General features: G+C 41.7%; 3 protein-coding genes across 5 annotated transcripts in view; all 3 read right to left on the bottom strand.

Moving 5' to 3' along the window:
• Positions 1–56: 56 nt before the first annotated feature.
• Positions 57–8057, bottom strand: LOC113174438 (probable E3 ubiquitin-protein ligase HERC6). Its single transcript, XM_026378469.2, has 23 exons — positions 7809–8057; positions 7068–7224; positions 6877–6953; positions 6407–6634; positions 6171–6262; positions 5912–6039; positions 5660–5814; positions 5143–5198; positions 4905–4996; positions 4720–4779; positions 4489–4585; positions 4182–4362; positions 3818–3969; positions 3284–3403; positions 3058–3156; positions 2801–2974; positions 2486–2626; positions 2160–2326; positions 1809–1875; positions 1644–1714; positions 1126–1309; positions 719–821; positions 57–604 (listed from the first exon to the last, which is right to left on the bottom strand). The coding sequence occupies exons 1-23, from the start codon at positions 8020–8022 to the stop codon at positions 369–371; spliced, it is 3051 nt and encodes a 1016-aa protein (XP_026234254.1). The 5' UTR covers positions 8023–8057; the 3' UTR covers positions 57–368.
• Positions 8058–8566: 509 nt separating this feature from the next.
• On the bottom strand, positions 8567–16786 carry LOC113172829 (NACHT and WD repeat domain-containing protein 2). Of its 3 annotated transcripts, XM_026375875.1 has the most exons (11): positions 16699–16786; positions 16525–16607; positions 16344–16432; positions 15470–15577; positions 15143–15340; positions 14910–15051; positions 14666–14832; positions 13839–14186; positions 13526–13627; positions 12489–13254; positions 8567–12071 (listed from the first exon to the last, which is right to left on the bottom strand). In XM_026375875.1, the coding sequence occupies exons 2-11, from the start codon at positions 16586–16588 to the stop codon at positions 8923–8925; spliced, it is 5133 nt and encodes a 1710-aa protein (XP_026231660.1). In that variant the 5' UTR covers positions 16589–16607; positions 16699–16786; the 3' UTR covers positions 8567–8922. The 3 variants fall into 3 exon arrangements, with proteins under 3 accessions (XP_026231660.1, XP_026231645.1, XP_026231653.1); XM_026375860.1 differs by having other exon boundaries at positions 14910–15048; positions 16525–16755; XM_026375868.1 differs by lacking the exons at positions 15470–15577; positions 16344–16432; positions 16525–16607; positions 16699–16786 and having other exon boundaries at positions 14910–15067; positions 15143–15281.
• A 581-nt stretch (positions 16787–17367) lies between these two features.
• The window catches only part of LOC113166854 (F-BAR and double SH3 domains protein 2), a 48345-nt gene continuing 44295 nt past the window's right edge, over positions 17368–21417 (bottom strand). The window contains exons 19-21 of the mRNA XM_026367035.1: positions 21162–21354; positions 20986–21080; positions 17368–20642 (exon numbers count right to left, since the gene is read on the bottom strand). Coding sequence (XP_026222820.1) covers positions 20550–20642; positions 20986–21080; positions 21162–21354 — 381 coding nt within the window. The 3' untranslated portion in view covers positions 17368–20549. The remainder of the gene's footprint in view (positions 20643–20985; positions 21081–21161; positions 21355–21417) is intronic.

Genomic DNA, 21417 nt, shown 5'->3' with positions numbered 1-21417 from the left:
CAAAATCAAACATTTAAACTAGATGTGTTTCTTTATAATAAACAGTAACACAGTAGTACAGGGAACAACATTTAATGGTTTATTATTAAGCTGCAAAAGCAGAAAAATAACAGCACTATCACACAAACATTCTTTTCTCAGGTTTTAAGCAAGCACAATCTCAATCTGAGAGAATATTTTAATGCTAAGATACAAAGAAAACAAAGAATATCATCTCGGCAGCAACTGAAACAAGTGGCAGTGGTCTAATTAATGCTGACTTTACTACTGCTGATCCCAACTTAGTGTAGAACTATTAATATTAATATTATATATAGAAAGAAAAAACTAAAATAAGAGCTGTGTTTTTAGAGGAAGCCTTCATAAGATCAGGCTATGGCGCCGTCTTTCTTCCAGAAGCCTCTGTTGTGATTAATAGCCTTACGAAGCCTGGTGCGCATTGTTGTCTTGGCTGGGTATCTCTGGTAAATGGGCAGTAACAACAGACGATGACAGGTGAGGGATTCTGGTAAATGGAGTTCAGTGGAGTCGGGTAAGACGGCGACTTTCATCTTGATGCACTGCATACCCAGGAAGGGCACACGGTCACAGCCTGTGAGGAACACTGGGGACAAATCATGGGAGTGATGAAGGATCTGGTTAAGTGATGACATAATAAACACAGAAAGCTGTTAAGTTAAAAATGGATAAATAATGAGTATAATCGTGTCAAACTCACAAAGGAATTTTTTCTTGTCCTCTGCTGCCAGTTCCTCGAACACCTCCCAGAAGGTAACGATGTTTGAATGCCCGGCGTGGTATTCTCCTTCATAAACTGTGTTCTGTTTGGAAGAATAAAAAACACTAATGAACAGAAATCCAGCGAACGTTCAGCAGAGGATTTACATTTCTACAGCTGGATAATACCTCGAGCATGCCACAAGATTTACATTTAATTTCCTACAGTATGTTCCAGCCAACTAATTAATGTAAAATAGCTGATGTGGTAATTTAGTATTGATTAGTGTGATTTGAAGAGGTGACACAATATTCTTCATTTAAATATGAAACAGACATTGAGATAATTCACTTGATTATCTTTATTACATTTCGAATTCAAAAGCGGTGTAGTACTTCTCAACACACCTGCTTGAACACCTCCCAGTCGTAGTTTTCTTGGCCCACCATCACTGCTTGCAACTCTTCGGGCTGGAAGAAGTCCACCACGTCGACGTCACACACTTTGAAAAACCCTCTCTTGAATTCTCCGAACACTCGCTCCACTGACTTGTTGAAGACATGGTTGATAAACGCATCCACAAACTCTTTTCTGTTAACAGAGGAACATAAAAGATAAAATACATTTTCACAAGCCTGGATTTAATTTTGACCTGGTGTCCATGTGCATATATTAAATCCAATCTATCAACTCTGTTGACCAATATGAAACTGCACCGCAGTAAATCTTATAATAATACTTCACTCACATTTCAAAGTGCTCGCAAAACATGCACCCACTTTGAACTGCTAGATGGCAGCAGAAGCGAGCTGTGTTAGGCTGCATGTGTATGTTAGACCAACACATAGCTTTACACACTGCGGGTGCGAGTGAGGGGGACATGGCAGTGAGTACTGTTACATAAAGTCAATTTGTATGAACACACCTGTTTGATCCTGTGACAAGTTTCCCAGGTTCCTTTGGATCAAGTTCAACTTCCTCCCCACCCCAGGTCACCTGTGTTAAATAATAATACATTCAGACTAAAATATTTCAGCAGGCAACAGAAATAGCTCTGACAGTGATTCTAAGTGTGATTTATTGAACCTACAGTGAAAGTTGTCTCTAGGTCTTTGATTAGATCCGGAGTGTAGTCCTCCAACATGCACCGCCAGCACCTGAAGACACAGGAGACTAGTTTAGAATAATAATAAAAAATAATAATAATTATAATAATAATGTGCATGTCACCTGAAAAAGTTTCAAATCAGGATTATCAAATATACAGAAGGTTCCTAATCATTAAATCCCATCTACTTTAGATATTATATTAAATTCAATCACATTTCTATTTTTCACCATACTGTTTATTCTATATTTTTATTCATTTACTTCTGTTTCATTATGTGTCCTTAGTCCTACTTGCTGAAGAAAGCAGTTATGCACTTTAAATCCATCTTACTCTGCCATCACGGGCTCAAACTCCTTCATATCATCCAGTGTGGGTTTGACCCTGAGCAGCTTCTTGAAGAGAACGTGTGGGAAGGGCAGGTGAATGATGTTGTGGTTGTAAAGCGCCAGGCCACACAGAACACCGAACAGGAAGTAATTCTTCTCCACCACTTTTGGCTGTTTGGTTAGTGAGCAAAACAGGAAGTAGGATTTAGTAAAAGCTCCAAAAAGGTTTAGAAACAAAAAAAAAACAGGGATGTAATATACAAGGATTCATCAGTTCAGTGGTTTCCTGTTCGTTTCCTGTCAGTTTCAGCTCTGATTCGCTGGTCTCACCTTGGGGGGGAACCAGACCAGGGTCTTGCTCTCGTTGTACATGAACATGTCAGACTCAGGAGCTATGAGCTCATCAAACACATAGAGGAACATGTCATTTTTGTTGACATTCATCACCTTCCTGTTATCTACAAACTGCACCTAAGGAAAATAAACAAAATAATAATAATAATGTTAATATTGCAAATGTCCAGCTGAAGTGTCCTTGAACATAAACTGAATTCTAACAATAGTATTGACTGAATGCAGTTAATGGTACAGAGAATTGGGAATTTTATTCCACTGAAAGTATTGGGATGACCGTGGCTTGTTTACCAAAAGCTCCCTTTGAAAGGCGCAGTGGTCAGCTGAAGCGAGCTGCCTGAAGGTGTCCTCGATCATGTGAGTCCGTCTCAGAGTTAGCTGGAAGACCGGGGCTGAGTCTTGGGGATCTACCAGGGACTCATGAGGTCTTGCCGAAGCCACTTGATGAATGTAACGGTGCACATTCTGTAATTAAAAATGAAAAACCAGTTATATATAACAACATATTACTTCTCTGAAATGAATGCTGAATTAAAAACTAACTGTACCTTTGTTGCATATGCAAAGAAGTTAAAGACTTCCACCTTATTAAGAAGAGTTAACAGAAAGGGGTAACGGCAGAATATGGCAGGAGTGTTGGTGTCATCCTTTAAGAAAAGAAGCCATATTTTAATTTGGAGGATTGTTTCACAAGTGCTGTAGGTAGCTCAACAATGGAACAAGGACAATTAAACATTTCATCATGTGTCTTGTACAGTATGGATTTTTTTTTACCTCCACTTTGGAAAGTGTACGCCAAAGAGTGACGTCCACACATGGCTCCACAGCACCGCTGATTTCCTCCACGTAAAAGGTGCTCAGTGGGACTTTGTAGGTCTTTCCAGTTTTGTTTGCCTGTAGGAAAATCACACATTACATAACAAAACATTATAGAAAAATAATCAAGTAGTTAGTTCTAACACAGGGCTGGCAAACAGAGACAGACAACCAATCACACCCTATGGTCAACCCTAACTCCAACCTCTGCAGATGGTGGGAGGAAGCCGGAGAGACCGGGAGAAAACCCTCACATACAAGGGGAGGACACGCCAACTTAGATGTTTAGATGTTGTACTTTACACGTCTGTCTTCCCAGACTCACATTGTAATAAATGTATCCATGAATCCAAGTGGATGTTTGTTCCAGATGTAATAAAAATTCCTTCCACATGTGTCTGAGATATAGCACTATAGATACACATGTTTGATTCCAAACCAGAAAATGTACAAATCCGTCATTAAACTGAAATAAAAACACGCAGCACTGACTTTGTAGAGTAGCTTCAGGGCTTCCAGCAGGAATTTGACTCCTGGGTTGTGAGTTTGCAAGAGGCCACTTTTCAGCATGAAGGCCAGGGCTTTTTTGAAGACCAGGATATGTTTCATCAGTATGGAGGGACTCACAGAGGCCCACAAGCTTTCTGCAGAACAGAAAACACATGGAAAACATTCACTCTGTAGAATTAATTCAGCATTAATCAGGTCATTATCTCCTTTTTCCAGTTGTATTGATGACTGATTTTATAATTTAGATGGAAAATGTTTTTATACTTTGTTAATTTAGCACATAAGCATAATAGAAACGTTTTAAAGTATGAAGTTTTATATATATATAGTATACATAGTTGTTTACTTAGTGTTGCCAGAGTCTTCTCATTCAAATCTGCAATAATGATGGCCAAGGGAAGAGAGCTGTTCATGATGTTAGAGTTCTCTTGCAGCAGAGGGCACGTCAGCAGAATCAGGAGGATCTCTGGAGACCTTAGAACAGTTCTCGATTCACAAAGCAAGCCGATCAGGAGATCTAGGTTGATCTTAATGGAAAACAGATATATGAGATAACACATACATTTGTTCGTACAAAATGAGACTGAGTGAGATTCTGACAAGTAATGACTCAAAAAGCGATGTGTTAAAGTCACGTAAAGATTGTTCTCAACTGATTCTTTGATCCAGGGTATTGCCCACAGCTGGTCGAAGGTCTTGCTCGCAGCCTCAAGGTCCACAGTTAAGGCTCCAGCTTCTAAAGGACGCCCACTGGTATCAGAGCCATGGAAACCACAAAATAAGTGTCAGTGTTTTTTAATTTTAACAACCTTCGGACTCATCTGAACATTATAACTAACGTTTGAACTTTGTTATCAAGCAAGGTCAAATAAAGAGAGTCTTACCTGGCTTTCGTGAAACTTGCAACGAGACTTGAACTCGTCAGAAACATGGAAGATATTTCTCTGAAGAAAGGAGTAAAGCAGTGTGAGAGCCTTATGAGCACTGCTATTACTAGACAGGAGGCTGTGAGAATACTTCACACATGCTGATACATCAGTACAAAAATAAGACAATTAGAACAAACCACCTCTTCGCCTCATTATTGGCACGTTGAAGTGCCAGCCAGCGCTGCAGCTTTGTCTCATTAAGCCGCCCACTTATCTGTCCTCGATCCAAGTTCTTCAGAGACACAAATCAGACAAACGTCTAAGACACACGTCACATTGACAACAACACAAAATAGAGCTATTCTACAATCCTGACAACCTCTGATGCACAGGAGTTAAACATAGCACGTTATGTTTGTCAGTGAAAACACTTGTTACCTGTGGAGGTGAAGAGTAGATGAAGTTCGTATTCCACCCAGCGGATATTTTCAAGTCTGCGTAAACGAGTAGAAAAACAAAAACAATGAAAACAAATATAGCAAAGTAACTTACAGTACAGTTCACTGTGCTAGTCTAGTGGTGCCAAATGTGACAGGTTTCCTAACCCTAACCCTTTTCAAATCAAGATGATTCAATATTCACTTATTTCAGTTGTAACTGTTGATAATTTGAGTTGAACTGAATCGGAGAAACTGTCCAGGACCATCTTTAACTCCAAAGCTCCCAACAGCACAACCACAGACGATAGTTTTACTGCTCAAAGTTGTGATTCTCAGCCTCAGCAGCCTTATTGTCTGATGTGTTTCTAATATATTTCTCCTAAAACTTACTAGCAGGAATGAATGAGACATGTGAAATTCGAAATAAATAGGCTGTATATTATTTGCCAGCTCATTAGGTTCACTCCTCGGACACCAACAGGTAAGACGCACTTGACCACCAAACACTCACGTACCACTGGGGATGGCCACTGCACTGTCAATGGTCCAGGGAAACTGAATCAGAGAGGGAGTAGGACTGTCCTCTGCTCGCCCAGTTCCAGTCTGACCTTTGACCCCATTGCCAAAAGCCCACAGCTGGCCAGAGGAGCCCAAGACAAGAGTGTGATGTCTGGGAGACAAAAAATAATAGTGAATTTAATAAGAGAGCGGATACCTAACAGGATGATTATAGAGTTAGAGAACTCAAGCACTGTCTACATTTTTACCTGCCACACGCAATCTGTGCTGCGGGTCCATCCAGACCATTAACCAGCCTCGGACTGAGTTCATTAGCAGAGGAGTTGTGACCAAGCTGACCGTGGCTTCCTTTTCCAAATGTGTAAACTTTGCCATCCTAAAAAATGACAGCATTGTTTAACATCTACACATCAGACCGATTGTCTTTACAGTGTGTTAAATTTATCACATACATCAAACCAACACATTCAACACGACACGAGGATCAAAGGATTAGTGAAGTCTGACCTTTGTCAGCACGGCAGAGTGCGCCTCTCCACAGCTTATGAAGGACACTCCCAGAGGTCTGAGGGCAGGTACGATACAGATGGTAAACCTGCCTGTTAGAGGTGACGAGAAGTCAAACCAAAATCAACAATGCTCTTGCAAAATGACAATAACTACAGTGAGTTTAGTGCTAGATTTTGTCCAGTTGGTCTTCTGTGTAACACTTTTACATTGGACTTTTCACATGTTCCCGGTACCTTTCTCATCCACCCTGTTGAGCCCCAACTGTCCCTCTTTGTTGGCCCCGCAGCAGTACACCAGGCCTGAGAGTGTGAGGAACAGAGTGTGGGTCGCTCCGGCTGCGATCTGCGTCACTGGTACACCGGACAGAGCCAACACTTGGGCTGCTGCATGCTGCTGTAACACCTCCTTCCCCAAACCCAGCTGTCCATGACTGTTAAGACCCCATGAGAAGACATCTCCTCCTGGAAAGTGGAAAAAGTCCACAACAATACTTTGAAACTCTTCACCTGTATCCTGACATGTGGTATTTTGAAGACACCTTTCTCCTCAGTAAAGATATTAATGAACTTTACACCACTCTCTTCATACTACCTACCTTTGTGGTGCTAGTAAAACATTTAAAAATATATATTCATTTGAGCTCTATGATGTCTACAAGGAATTACTAAACTGAAACTTGTTGCTGGTCAATGCAGTGTTTTACCTTTAGTCAATGCCAGAGAATGAGCCTTTCCACAGGCGACTTGGATCACTGGTACAGGCAGTGGTATGGACACCCGACTGTATATTTACAAGACGATAAGAGGACCAAAAATTACGATTTGCACGTTAAACACTGTCACCACTGATTTTCAGTGATGTTTATGCACATTTCTATTTTCCCTGAGATCTTGCCTTGGTCTTCGACAATTCTGCAGGGGATTGTGTGAGATCCCCAGTTGTCCGTCCTCTCCTGCCCCCCAGGAGAAAACATCCCCAGACTCACACACAGCCAAACTGTGGTCCTGGCCACAAGCGACCATCACTACACTGCCCAGTCCTTCCACACGACCTTAGAGAGGATAAAAGGAAGAATCACACATAAAAACAAGCTAAATGCAATCAGCTGGGCTGTAAAGTGTAACAATGCATATTAAACCAATAAACACTTGCTTTACTAAACAACCTAAACTGTAAACTAACAATCCAATAATTTAACAGGGTAAGGTCTGCTTTATGTAAAAAGGTACTTTTTCATTATATTTCGGTGATTCCCTCTTAAATGTGTATTAATATTGGAATATTTTATATTCTAACACTTCATTTAATATAATAATCAAATGCAACCCTGAAGGTTCAACTTTCCCTCATGCACATGAACTCAAGAGCAGCTGTTCGTTAACTTTCGTTATCTCGACTGACACGAAGGAAACGAAACTGAAGTCCGACTCAGGAAAAACACAACATTAGCACGTCACACAAAACATATGTCCTGCTTAGATTAGAGAAGGAAAGTTTAGATCAGAAAATATGACATATGGTGTCCATGGATGTTTTTTATTATTATTATTATTATACTATTTTATTTTATTTTGTATTATTTAATCATGTAAAGCAACTTTTTTTTTTTAATTCTCATTTGCATGTGTTTCATACCTGTCCCCCTTTTATCCTTAGTCTTCCGTCCCAGTTGTCCTTTTGCGTTGTGTCCGCATGATGAGACCCCTCCATCCCTGCTGAGGAATAAAGTGTGTTGATCCCCGCAGCAGATGTTGGTTATAACACCCGGAAAAGTCCAGGACACCGGGCTGAGGGCTTCCTGTGGACCGAACTGTCCACTGGAGCTGTCTCCCCAACAGTACAGCTGCATGTCTCCACTTGGACTGAACTGAGGAGTTGACGTCCTCTGTCATGGCAATTTATCGCTGCTCATGATGCCTTCGAGTGCTGTCGGAGGTGTCAAGAAGACTAGCTGAAATATGCATATGAGCCACTTCTTTTCGACAGTGACTCTTTTATAAATGTTAAAACTTAAAATATAATAACTAACTTTCTTGCGGGTTAGGATTTGTCCTTTACTTTAAAAAGAAAAAAGCAAGAAAATCACAACCAACGGGCTAAAATGCTCGAATTTACGAGCTTACCAGTAGGCCGTGAAGGAAGCACGAGAGCAACATATAAAGAAAGATCTGAAATTAAAGTTGCTATGTTTCTAAACAAAATGTCTCCAAACAAAATGTTACTTAAGTTTAATGTTGTTAACAGAAACTTATCTTTTTGCTATAAAGAGACAAAATAGGGTAACTTGCTTTTAGTTAATGTGAAGGTCCAAATTTGCTATGTCCTGGCAAAAGGAGACCTTGGTCTCACAAATAAACAACATGGTGTTAGAAGAAACAGAGATACAGTATAAATACATTTTTACAAAGTTTTATTACAAAATTATTACAAAACATTGTTGAAAGTAGAAACACACAAGGTACAACACAAATGATGGTGGATGATGGTGACATTGGTTTTGGTTCCATAGAAATGAAACTCAGGTAAATGCTTTGGCTTTTTATTCTTCAGAACTCAGACCAACTGAAACTGCAGATAAAGACATTAGAGACTTCATTAGAAAACTGTCCATCATGCAACACACTCCATGTAGTATGTGTGTTAATATATATACATACAATACATACATACTGTATATACATAACTATATCTAAAATATGATGCACTTCACTAAAATCACATCCCTTGTCCAGCAGTATAAATCATAATCTTAAGGCCATGTGACGTTGGGAGTTGCTAGGGGTAACCAGTTTAATGGTGCACTGTCAAATGGGCACTGCCTGAACTCATTATTTAAACTTGCCTTGCCCCTGATTGACTCCTCACTGTTGATCAGGCCATCTAGAACATGATACACACCTACAGACCCGTCCTCAAAGCCCACAAACACCCACTGCTGCTCAAACACAACCAGGGCTGAAGGAGTCTTACACAGCAGCACACTCCCTACTCTTTCACCATCTGCAAGACGCACAACTGTGAGGACGGGCCTCGTATGAACAGAGCAGGTGCAGCTTTTGTCGAGGCTGGCGGGGCGTGACATGTAGACAGCATAACCCCCAGTTTTGTCCAAACAGGCTTTAATGACGGTACCCTCTGTTTTGAATGAGCACAGTCTGACTTGATGTACATCTAAGATCTCAATGGTTTCATTATCAGTGGACAGCAGCACACAGCTTCCGTCAGTGGACACTTGGAAGTCTCGCGGCTGACAGTGAAACATAGACGGCAGCTGAAACTGTCTGCACACTGTCTCCTCTACCACCTTCCAGGTGTACACTGTCCGTGAGGCTGCTATCACTACCACAAAGCCCGGGTGCTCTGAGAGCGTGTGGAAAGCAACAACGTGGTCTGAACTTTCCACACAGGAGAAACGTTTACTGATTGAGCCCGACCACAGGCTAGCAGCTAACAGGTCACCATGGTGATGGCCAATGAGAAAGGTGCTCTCAGGTGACACCTGAGCATTAGATAGGTGTGGGTGTATGCTGCACACAATATTCCCATGTGTCAGCTTCCACACCCGAGACAGCCCTTGCTCAGAAATACTCACCCCAAAGTTATTGTTAGGGGTGATCAGGATATCTGTACTTCTACCGCCACTAATACGTAGCGTGTTTTGACATGTGTCTGTCAGCCAAACATAAATTTCCCCGGCTGAAAGTGAGACAAGGTGGACGCCATTCGGCGAAAGGCACAATTTTTCCACAGGACCATCATGCAGGAAGTTATCATGCGGCAATCCTGCCTCTAAGTCCCATCTCCACACGGCCTCTGACCCGTCAGTAGTGTAGAACCACTCTCCTGTTTGTTCAACCAGGACTTCTCTCACGCCACTCCTCATTTTTGGAGCAGTACCCGCAGCATCTATTATCTCAGAGTCCCACAATGTCAGGCAGCCATTCTGAGTGACGCAAATGACATCTGAGGCCATTTTGAGGAGCGTATGAGGCTGCTTGTTTGTTTCTAAGGAGAGAACACACTCTCCTGTGCTGACCCTCCACACTAAGACGAGGGCGCACGTGTCTAACAGAGCCAGAAACAGGTGGCAACCATGGGAGAGCAGAGCTTGAGTGAATGTCTTCCCTCGTGAAACCAAGAACTGGTCCAACATCTCCCAGTCAGAGGTATCCCATAGTGTTACCTGATGAGACTGACACACCAATAACGTATTGTTTTCTTCTGAGTAATCTATGTTGGAGATGGTTTTAGATTTGCCCCCAATAAAGGTTTCTTTTACAAGTCTGGGTGTTTGTGTTTTGGCAGCTAAATCCCACAGAGTTATATTTCCCATCTTGTCAACACATGCCATCCCCCCTTTGTCTTCGCAGAGGACTATCAACGCGACTGCATTGTGGTTTGAGTTTGAACAGGTGCCAAGCAGGCTACTGGCTTCGATGTCGAATATGGACACTCCTCCGTCCTCCTGCCCACAGTACAAGTAGAAGCCATTAGTGGAGCAAACCAAACAGGTGATAGAGTTCTGACACTGGAAATGAGTCAACATCTCATTGGAAGTGTCAAACACACTCACGAAAGTCTCATTTTTCCACCACACAAATAACGTTTTCTGCCATGCAACAAATCCCTCCAGTCTGTTTGGTGTTTGGTCTTTAACTTCTAGTAACACTTGTGGACCTGTGATATCCCACAAGAAAAGCTTGTTGCAGTGTGTGGAAAGCAGCATGAAGTGACCGCTACTCTTCACTCCTGCAAACTTCAGCTCCTTCTGCTCACAGCTCAGCGATCGTTGAACTACGTCACATTCAGAGCTTTTCCAAACCCAAGCCGAACCGTCATCCATGATCAAAGCTACAGTCCCACATTCTGTCCCAGCTGCTTCTGCAACAGAGACACCTGTGGTTTTGCCATCACACTTTGAGTACTGAATGGAGGGAACAGAGGACGGAGCAGGACAGAGCACTACTCCTAATCCAGTTTCTCTCTTCCTCCTTTCGTTTCTGATCTCTTTGACGTAACCTTCGAGTATAGGGAAGTCCTTCAGATAAGGGGGGAGGCTTGCTTCCATCACTGTGGCCAGATGCAGTGGTGAGCGCTGCAGTAAACAAGCAGAAGACTTCAATATGCTTGCTAAGAGGAGTTTCTGTCTTGAAAGCAGTACCTGAGATGACCCTTCCCTATGCTCCAACATGGCTACTAGATCGCCCAGTAGTCCACCTCGAACCATTGCCTCATGAAAATTCAGTGACATTAACAGTTTGTGCTCCATCTCGTGCCACTTGCCACTCAATTGCAAGTGATACGGCAGTTCTACAACTTTTCTAAAGTTCACCCGACCAACATCTTTGGATGAAGAGGTGAAGACAAATGGCTGGCTGGGTGGCTGCCGGTCTATGTACACTTTCATTTGTGCATCGTCCTCTGTTTCTGATTTCGGGTTTACAAGAAGCGGTTTAGCATTTCCACATGCCCATCGACCACAGAAATAGTCCACCATCTCTGAATGGATTTCCGTCCTCACCTGATGAGTGTCCAAATATCTTTTACTCACTACTAACTTCAAATGCCTGTTTACCCAGAACAAAACACTTGAGCCAGCAACTCTTCTTCGTATAAGAAACCTCCTCAAATCCAGTAGAAGTGTCTCCAAGTCGATCTGTGGGACCCTCATGCTGGAGGAGGGGCTCTCGCCCTGTCGAACATACTCAACCAGCACCCGATCATCACTGGACAGCAGATCTGCAAGCTCTGCCTCAGTGAGCCCAGTCCTGGACAGGGACAGGTAGGAAACAGCACGAGTCACAATAGAGGAGCCGTGTTTCCGCTCAAGGTGATCCAGGAGTGCAGAAATGGATGAATGGACACCGTCAGGAAGAGATAATTCAGCTTCATCTGAAGCTGGAGAGAGAGAAGAAGGACAGAGATTGTTATTGATATCTAAAGACTGACTTTCAATGGAGTGATTTAAACTTCTAATGTATATGTCAAATGGATCAGTTTTTACATTTCTCAGTGTTACAGTTAGAATAGAAACAAATCTGGCTTAAGGTACAGCAGAGTGCTATAGTACCACTTCTGAGAACCGGTGCACTTGTGTTGCCAAAAATGGCCCCAGCAAACATATTATTAAGTAAGCACAGTCCATAGCTGTCTAAAAGACTTTTTGAAAATGAAATTTACAATTATAATAATAATAATTATTAAACAAATTATATATTAAGAATTTTATTTTCAGGAGAAAAAAATAAGCATGGGGCTATTTGCCACCTGTTCACACATGTTCAAAGGTAATGTTGTTTATTGTATTAGTCTTACCAGACTGCCAGAGTGAGGTGTGTTCATGCAGGAGTCGAGCGTAGAGGGTGAGACAACAGGAAGTCAGCGCCTGGTTCACCAGAACCTGTTGTCCTGATGTCACCTTCCTCCCTGATCTGCTCAGCAGTGAACTCAGCATTTTTACACACACGCTCCTGTCTGGTGATCCCATCTCTACACATACACATCCCGGCTGCTTCTCCCTTTCCTCTGATACACAGTGAGATGGACTGCATTGTGGGTAATGCAGTTTGACGGCCTGCAGAACATGTGCTCGTTTGGAAGAGACTGCGAGGATGAGTTTGACGCCAGGAGGGAGAGGAGAAGGCAGGCTCTCGATGACTGGAAGACTGAAGTTGTTTTCGATTTGATCCAGGCCATCGAGAATTAAAACTAAAGGCTGTGAGGTAGAAGGTAGCAGGGTGAGGAGGGAGGAGAGAATGTCTTTGAGCTCAGACAGGCTAATGTCAGGTTTTACAATGCTAGAGACAGAAACGTGGTCTCTGGAGGTGGGTTCACACTGAGAATCCACAGCTGCTGGGCTACAGTTGGATTCATAGTCTCTGGAGTTAGTGACACGGACAGGATCATCTGGGTCAGTGGAGACGTAGAAGCTCACATCCTGCTTAGGGTCAGAGTTGCTGCGATACCGTTTTGCTATTTGATAACACCAGCTGGACAGCAGGTTCCTCGTAGAAGTGTTGATTGACAGGTTGGCAAAATGAGTAATCACCACAGGCTTGCTGTCTGGTAGCCACGACTTTATCTGTGGAGAGAAACATAAACGGGACTCTTGTCTGCGTGTTATCAACTGCGACTGCTTCACCCTTGGATTTGGAAAATGTCCATCACTATTTCCCTGAACTCACTGTAGTCAAATGTTTTTTTTTTTCTGTCCTACAGTTCAAAACCTGTAGAAAATCAAAAGATATTAATGTTTAAATGTATTATTGACATGTATGCTTAGTCACTTAAATTTAACATTTGTGAAACCTGCTCTGTTGTTGCTTGTTTGCTTTTCTTGTCAGACCACTTGCCTGTCGAGCACAGTGTGCTAGCAGCACCGTTTTCCCTGTGCATGGGCCTCCTGTCAACACTAGGGGGCACTGTGTGCCACTCTGCTCCACATAGGCTCTGACCTACAACCCCCCCCCCCAAAAAAAAGGAAACTACAATGACTTTTTGATGTAGATAGAAATGTGGCAGTGAGTTTGGTTAGAGGTCTCCCAATGACAATTAGAAGATATCCATCATGCAACTTTAAACTGTTAAAGAAGACAAAGAGGCAAAAGCTGCATTCAAAGTATTAATCACATTGGAAACCATCCAGAGAAACACCTCGACTCTGACCTTTGCCTCCTCCGGCCGACTGATGTCATAAAATCGGCGCAGGCTGTCACACAGCTCCTCCTGCTCCGTTTGCTCTCTGGCCAGAGCATCGCACAGCTGAGAGTCTCCGGTTTCTACGACCTTCCAGCTGTTAATCAACGTCACCAGGTCGAAGTGCACCTGCTGGCACAGAGACTCGGCGTAGCTCCTCCTCCTGGCTGTCGTGTAGCCGTGGCGACGGTCACACTCTGTGGTGGTGGTGTAGACTAGAAGTTGGCATGACGTGATGAGGGCGGGGAGGAAGGTGTCACACAGCTCTGAGAACATCTGACCATCAGTGGGTGTTGTCCTTAGATGGTCAGTAGCAGTCTGAAGAAAGAAAGAAAGAAAGAAAGAAAGATTTAATGCATTTATCTATTTCTAGTATACAATAACAACATTAAAACAACATTAGCCACCATTGGCCAGCATCCAGAACCCAAAGATGCTCCGTTTACTGCTGTGTGGCAAAGTGCAGCATCAAATCTTCATCTTCGTCACTAACTGATTAATTAGCTAATTGTCGCAACTCTAGTTTCAAGCACCGTACATCGTGAAAAAATTTGTTCCCAGGCAGGAACTAATAATTAACAAGTGCTGGTGCTAGTTGTTAGTATTACTGTCACGTTTATCATATTCCAGTTCTCAGATCCAATACATCTCACATGAAAAGCGATGTGATGTCCAACTCAATCTTTCAGTGAAAAACAAAACGTGTTCAGACATTAGAAAATGAAGAAAAGAGAGGAAAATGTGATGGTGATGTACAGGTAGATAAATGCTCCTAGAAAGTGATGAATGATTTTCACCTCTGACTGTGACAGCCGCTGCAGGTGTGACTTTACCTCTTCCTTCTCCTCTCCTCTTCCTCTTTCTCCTTTTGCATTGACCACCTTGTGGATGTAAATCAGGCAGCGCTTGGCGATGTCTCTATCACCAGGGTTTCCCAAAGCAAATCGCAGATCTGCGTCAAGGACTAGAGACAAGCACGCATTCATTTATATTTCAACACACACACACACACACAGACGTAGAGCAGATGGAGTATCTCACCTGATCTGTAGTAGCGGTGGGCTCTCTCTGAGGTCATACAACCGTTGTGGACACACAGAGTCACGATGGTGTGAAATACCTTCGTCAGCTCTTCCTCTTCTGCCTTCATCTTGATCGTCTCTCCCTCCTCAATCTCTGACTGCTGATCACAATTGACACTTAAACATAATTTAGATGAATGATGATGAAGCTCAGTGACTAAGTGAGTACATTTTGAGCTTCAGTGTAGTTACCTGTGAATGGCAGGTGTGTCCATGAAGAAGTCTCAGGCCGTAGGAAGGAGGGATGGTGTTCTCATCCCTCTGGTAAACTCTCTCCAGCTTGCGGGTGCTGATCCCCACCTGCTGGCTCTCCTGCAGCAGCAGCTGGTACTCTGACACCTCCAGCTGGGCGGGTAGACTGGCTGTGCCATACTGATGTCCTATCAGAGCCTGCAGCACCGCCGTGTGGATACAGAGGGTAAAGCAGCATGAGACCCTTCAGCCATCCATCCATCCATCCATACTTGTGTGTAGGTCTTGATGTATGCCAGATTGCATAATTGACAGCGGTTTATTTACCAACAAAAAGGGTCCAGCTGAGCTCTCTCTGCATTCTGTAATCAGCTGCTGTCTGGTGTTTTCATCAGGCCAACGACTGGGATCACAGGACTCAAATGGGTCAACCACCTACACGCGCAACATAAAACAATCAGAAGGGGGAGGTGACTGATAACTGAGTTTATGAAAAAAGCACATCGTGAGGTTCAAACAACGGATCCAGCAGAGGCTAAATAAAGCTTCATGTTCTAACAGCTTTCTAATTACACATACTGCTGAATACAGACGGCACATTGATGCTGGCTGAACTGCCCTGAGGTGATTTTATGCACAGTACAAACTCCACACAGCCGTGTGCCAGCTGTTGAGCAGAATTCACTTTTACAGTGATGATGTGAAAGAATAAAAGACACTTATGCCTGGAGGCTTTTGTATTACAATAGATTTCCATGATCTCTGCGAGTCTGTATTACTGCGGAAACAATTAGTAAATTCCTTTGTTAGTCAACCTACTGATTCTCACTTTTACAGATTAGTCTGATTCCAGATTGAAATGCATGTTGGGTCATAGTAACATTATGTGCGAACGTAAAGTTGAAAGAACGTTATGATGATACAAACATATTTCAGTGGAATCATTGAGTTGGAAGAATAAAGGCACCACAGACACACGTCACTGGAAACACAAACGTTTGACACTGTCTTTCTGTAAGTTAAGTTAGTATAGTTAGTAGATAGTTAAGCATTTTTAATGAACATAAATATTGCGTGCATAAGGTTTCGATCTGTTTCTGGCTTTAAAAGGCCAGAAAGGACTGAAGATTGTCATTAGTACCTTTACAAACATCCTCTGCTGCAAAACAGTCCACATGTGAAAAGTGATGTGTTTACTCACCCTGACATCCAGGCCTAGTGTGCATCTGCAGTGCTCTCTAAGTTTGGGGAAAACACTCTCTCGCAGAGCCCTGCGCTCTACAATGCTGTCTACAGAAAGCAGAAACACAAACTTCACTTTTTTAATATTAAAATTGAAGGAAATTCTGCATATAATTTAGACTCATGAATCACCTGCATACCCTCTGGGTTGGAGCACAGATAGAGTTTCACACAGGACAAGTTGCAATTTGAAGACAGGTCCATTAGTGTTCCTGTGGAGCACCTACAAAATCAATGGCTTACTGTTAAAATAAGGAAAAAAAAAAAAAAACTTCTGGCATCAACATATTCAGTAACAGAACTAAAAGGTTTACTGTTGCTGCCTCTTCTCTGTGCTGGTGCTTTCTATTCTGCCGTCTGCCCCACACAGGAAATACTGGCCTCTGGTGTTTATGGAGCCTGTTATCATGATCACACCCACTTCTAGTAACTGGAACGTCTGCGCAACACACACACACACATGCATATTTCATTTTAAGTTGTGTACATAATACGCACATTTTTAACATATTTGCATAGAAATAAACAAATAAACACAAGTAGCCAAGTTACAGGAAGATGGAATAAACACAACAAGATACAAGCTGAGTGACACACTAACAACTTTTCCATATTTTTTTTATTAATTAACATTTGTACACAATAAATACAAACTTTTTTGTACAGCCAATAATAATAATAATATGCAGAAAGACTTTTCATTATTGTCACCATGGCAACTGTCTGTGAAGAGAGAAAAGGCCAGTTGTTCCACCACATCATTAATAACAGCAGCTGTGCAACTGCTCCAAGATGAAAAATAAAGAGCTGTATAATACATAGAAATCAAAATCAAGCTCATAGCAATTCATTCAACACTGTAACGGACCGAAGGGATGTTCAAAGGGCAAAATGTTTAAAGTGGCAACTGGCAACAAAAAGCCATTTATTTTATATTCAATAGATAGACTGACTCAGCGTTGATGGTGGGGAAGTTGTGTGGGACACTGCTGTAAACCATAAACTTCAAAACAAGTTTGAAAACCAGTATAAATAAGATCTCAGAAAGATCAAGGAGAGGCTGCTGTTCGAATCGTCTTGACCGCACTGCTACAAGTCAACACTAGCTCCTACGACAGCAGCAGCGGAGCAGTTTCAGATCTGAAACTGTAACTAATTCCAGCATGCTTAACTTTGTCAGGTGTGGATGCTACGCGAAGTGGTACGTTTCAAAAATCTGATGTGACAAAAGAAAAAACAAACAAACAAAAAAAGGTCTTTTTAAGCTTGCCTCAGATTTCTCAGACTGAAATAATTCATCTTTAGCTTGCTGAGAAGAAACCAATGTCAGTCTGCCTTTTTCTTCAACCAAGCTTAAAGCTGTGTCCCAACTCCCTATTACATATTATACATTATGCACATTATACTGTACTGATCTTCAAACTCCATTCCATTTTTCCAATTAGTATACAACAAATGAATACATTTTACAGGAAATGTATGAAAATTCAACAAAGAAAACATCACAGATTGAATACCTTATTATCTTTGTTTGTTTTGTTTTCCATCACACTTCTAGAGCTGTCTCATCATATAATAATTAAAATAGCTTTACCTGTTTACATCTGTAAAAACCCTGATTACAATAAATATGTAGAAAGGAACTGAGACACATCTTCAGTGTCGAACACAGATCTGATCAAAATTCAAAGCTTATTGCATTGTTTTGTTTGTTGTTTATAAGTCAAAGAAAACCCCAAATTACACTGTCTAAACTTATCTCCCTGTCTCTTTAGAAGAGCGGAGAATTTTAAAAGGTTCCAGTCACACTGAAACAAATAGGATCGACCGCAGCATTAGAATAAAACAGATAACTGACTTCTGCAGTGATTAATCAGTCATTTCTGCTCATTCTTATGCAGATAGAAATAAATAAAAGTGCTACACTGCCCTGTAGGCAAGAAAGGTTTAATTAATTTGATTTAAAAAAAAAAAGATTTGTATTTAGCTTCATTTGTCTGCTAGTTCCTCTTTCTCGCAACACTTTCTCCCCCTATGTACCTCTTTTTTTCGGTTTATAGCATCAACAAGTCTGCAATGTAAGAAATTAGGAACAGATATGGTGATATGATGATCTCATACCAATGTGATGGAGGTGCTTAGCTAGACAACAGAGAAAAACAACACCTGCAAATCTAATGTATGTCAGCTAAAAAAAATAAAAAAAGGATATATGTTATAGGTGATCAATGGTATAAATCAAGAAAATCAATGTTTGAGGAGATTTGACCTGTAGAGATAAAAGCTATACAGTTCATTCTGTGATTAGTAAAACTCCTGACCCCAAATATTTTTTAAATTTTCCTCTGTATATCATCTCAAATAAAACACTTCTTTGTCGCCACATAGTGAATACCAACACGTTCAGTGCCTTTGAAAGCACCTCTGTCCTCCTCTAGAACCAATCAGTGATACAAACACACAGCGGGGTCACAGAAGAGGAGAGGATATAGCGATGTATTATAATTTAACTGGATGTGTGTGTATTTGATAGCAACTGATTCACACTGACTGCAAATGGACAGAATAGACATTAGAGTAAAGAGGGAGGAAAAATAAAAGAGAGATGGGAAGAAAGGTTCAGGTAAGAGCAGAAGGGAGGATCCAGCCTCCTTTTTCTCTCTGGTTCTTTCACTTTCTTTCTCCTCTCCCTTCCCTCTTTTCACCCCTCTGTCATACTGTATTTACAATGTCCTATCAGTATGAGGATAAAAGTTCCACTACATATCAGACATGGTAATCCATTCAGCTGAGTTAGCCTATATGAAACGCTGTGCATAACACTTCTATGACAACAGTAATGTACTGTACTAATACACATTGAACACGTATGATCTTAAGGACTATATTTGGCGAGGGAAGGGCTGCGGAGAGGTTTTTTATTTTTTTTTTTTTTTTACTACATCCATGAGGGGGACGATGCATCCACACACACAACCCATCCATGTACTTCAAGCCCCACTGCAGTCCAAAACATGACAAACTTGGCAACTTATCCTGCTTCATACAGCTGAATTCCCAGGGAGCTGAAAATGTAGGAAAATGTTTTAGATATGTGAAAAAAATAAATAAAACTTTTTTTTTTTTTAACCACCAGTTGATAAAATTAAGTAAAACTTATCTTATGTCATTTTACTGTTCTATCCTGGACAAGATCTTTTTAATTTGAAACTCTAGTTTCCTGTTTCATTTCAGTTTTTTACACATATATGTAAAGGACATATACACGTAAAATAATTTAGAAATGTGCTTATATATGTGGAGCATTAGAGACAAGTGCTAAACTGGAAACACTGGCAGCGGATGAATCATCTGATGCTAACTTCATAAGGCTACAAAAAGTTACAGTTACAATTCAGACAAATCCAGAGCTTATTTTCACCATCGTGCTTTATAAATGTTTTTATAAATGATTTCCCTCTTTAACCATGAAGACAATGAGCTACCCAGCTAACTTCCAGCTACCTAGCTGGAAGCAGCTTGCAAACTAAAAAATTTGAGCTGCTGTTATAAGAACTCACCTAGTGATGCTATGTGTGTTAGTTTCTATGAAGAGAACCTGGCTACCACTGTTTGAATGAAGCTGACCACACAGTCCACTCCAATCCTCCACATATCTACACATTTTCTCCAATTCCTATGTTAAGTGCACAAGAAAAACTGACCTATAGTATAAAGTTTTAATTTATTTTATCAACATGTTGGTGGTAAAGGAAAGACACTCACACCCCCACTCTCCAAACATTCTTTCCCTTCCTCCTCCTTGTTACTGTGCTCTAGTTTGCTGCCCGATGAGGTGAGGTTTTAAGGCAAGAATGGAAGGATGGCGGAGGGAGGAGAGGGACGTGGAGGTGGCTACGGCTGCACTTCAATAGGAAGCTAATACAAAGATTATGTAATTGGATCCTCTGCCTTTATCCCCTCGCCCCGCTCTCCTCCTCCACTTTCTTATGAGAGAGGATGTGGAGCAGCCAGAAGGGTCGACATGGTTCATTTCAGTTTACTTCACATCACTTTTTCAAGCTCACTTCAGTTCGGAGCAGTTCAGTTCCCCAACCTGTAGGATACACCTGTCTGTCAATTTAATGTTTTGTGTGTTTGTCTACAACAGCCTGCGAGCTCGTCGTCACACCAGTGTGATCTCCACCTCCTCTGTCTTGTCGCTCTTCTCCTGTTGTCGGCGGGGATGCTGCTTAGGTGGAGGAGGAGCAGCTCGCACCTGCAACAATTAAAAAGGAAACATATTGGTTTAAATCTAAGTTTAAGAAAAACTATCGTAAAGTCAAAATCATGGATGGCCTACTTTTCTTAACTTTACAAACTGCATGATGTTGATTTCCTGATATCTCCAAAGGGCAGAAATGTTTAATCCCTTTTCCCTCCTACATTTTTTACATAAACACAGTGATCTGAATGGAAATAATACATAATAAATCTAATGTAACACTTCAATTTTAGGAAAATCATGTACCAGTTTAGGCTGCAGCTAATGTTTATTAATAATAATTTGAATGATGTAAAGTAAACATACAGTGCATAACCACTTAAACTTTGATACTAACAGGCCGTAGTTTTCCTGGGCCTCCTTCAGGGGTGAATCGCAGCGGCTGGTTCTGAGGAAATCCTGCAGATACTGGACTCCTGCCAGAGGTTTGATCTACAGAGAGAGAATAAATAAAAATACACAATGCCTGTTCTCAATTAGATACAAAACCTTGTTTTATTGTGTGTCTCTTACTGTGAGTGGATAGTGCTCCCTTGTGTGCTGAGGCAGGCAGTGGAGGCTTGTGCTCCCCGTTAAGTGCGGTAGAGGGTGAGCGTGGGAGAGGGGGTGGAGTAGAGGTCTCAGGGCTGGTGAACGGGCTGATGGGAGGTTGATCGTACAGTGGGAGAGGTGGCAGAGAAGATGGCAACTTCAGAGATGGAGAAATCTACAAAGAGAGGCAGAAACACAGAAGAGCACCACTGAAAACATACCGCTCAAATGTGACCTT

The sequence above is a fragment of the Anabas testudineus genome, chromosome 13, assembly GCF_900324465.2.
Source record: "Anabas testudineus chromosome 13, fAnaTes1.2, whole genome shotgun sequence".
NCBI classification, from domain to species: Eukaryota; Metazoa; Chordata; class Actinopteri; order Anabantiformes; family Anabantidae; genus Anabas; species Anabas testudineus.
This window is presented reverse-complemented; position numbering and strand designations above follow the sequence as displayed.

What these genes read in the sequence shown, in the direction of transcription:
- LOC113174438 (XM_026378469.2), bottom strand. Translation starts at nt 8,022, where the DNA reads ATGCAGCTGTACTGTTGGGGAGACAGCTCCAGTGGACAGTTCGGTCCA. An exon ending in CCCTGAAGCTACTCTACAAA is followed by an intron (nt 3,404 to 3,817) that starts GTCAGTGCTGCG and finishes ATTTTCCTACAG; the next exon opens with GCAAACAAAACTGGAAAGAC. An exon ending in CCTTTCAAAGGGAGCTTTTG is followed by an intron (nt 2,627 to 2,800) that starts GTAAACAAGCCA and finishes TATTTTCCTTAG; the next exon opens with GTGCAGTTTGTAGATAACAG.
- LOC113172829 (XM_026375875.1), bottom strand. Translation starts at nt 16,588, where the DNA reads ATGGACCTGTCTTCAAATTGCAACTTGTCCTGTGTGAAACTCTATCTG. An exon ending in TCTGTGCTCCAACCCAGAGG is followed by an intron (nt 16,433 to 16,524) that starts GTATGCAGGTGA and finishes TGCTTTCTGTAG; the next exon opens with ACAGCATTGTAGAGCGCAGG. An exon ending in GACACACCTGCCATTCACAG is followed by an intron (nt 15,052 to 15,142) that starts GTAACTACACTG and finishes AATTGTGATCAG; the next exon opens with CAGTCAGAGATTGAGGAGGG.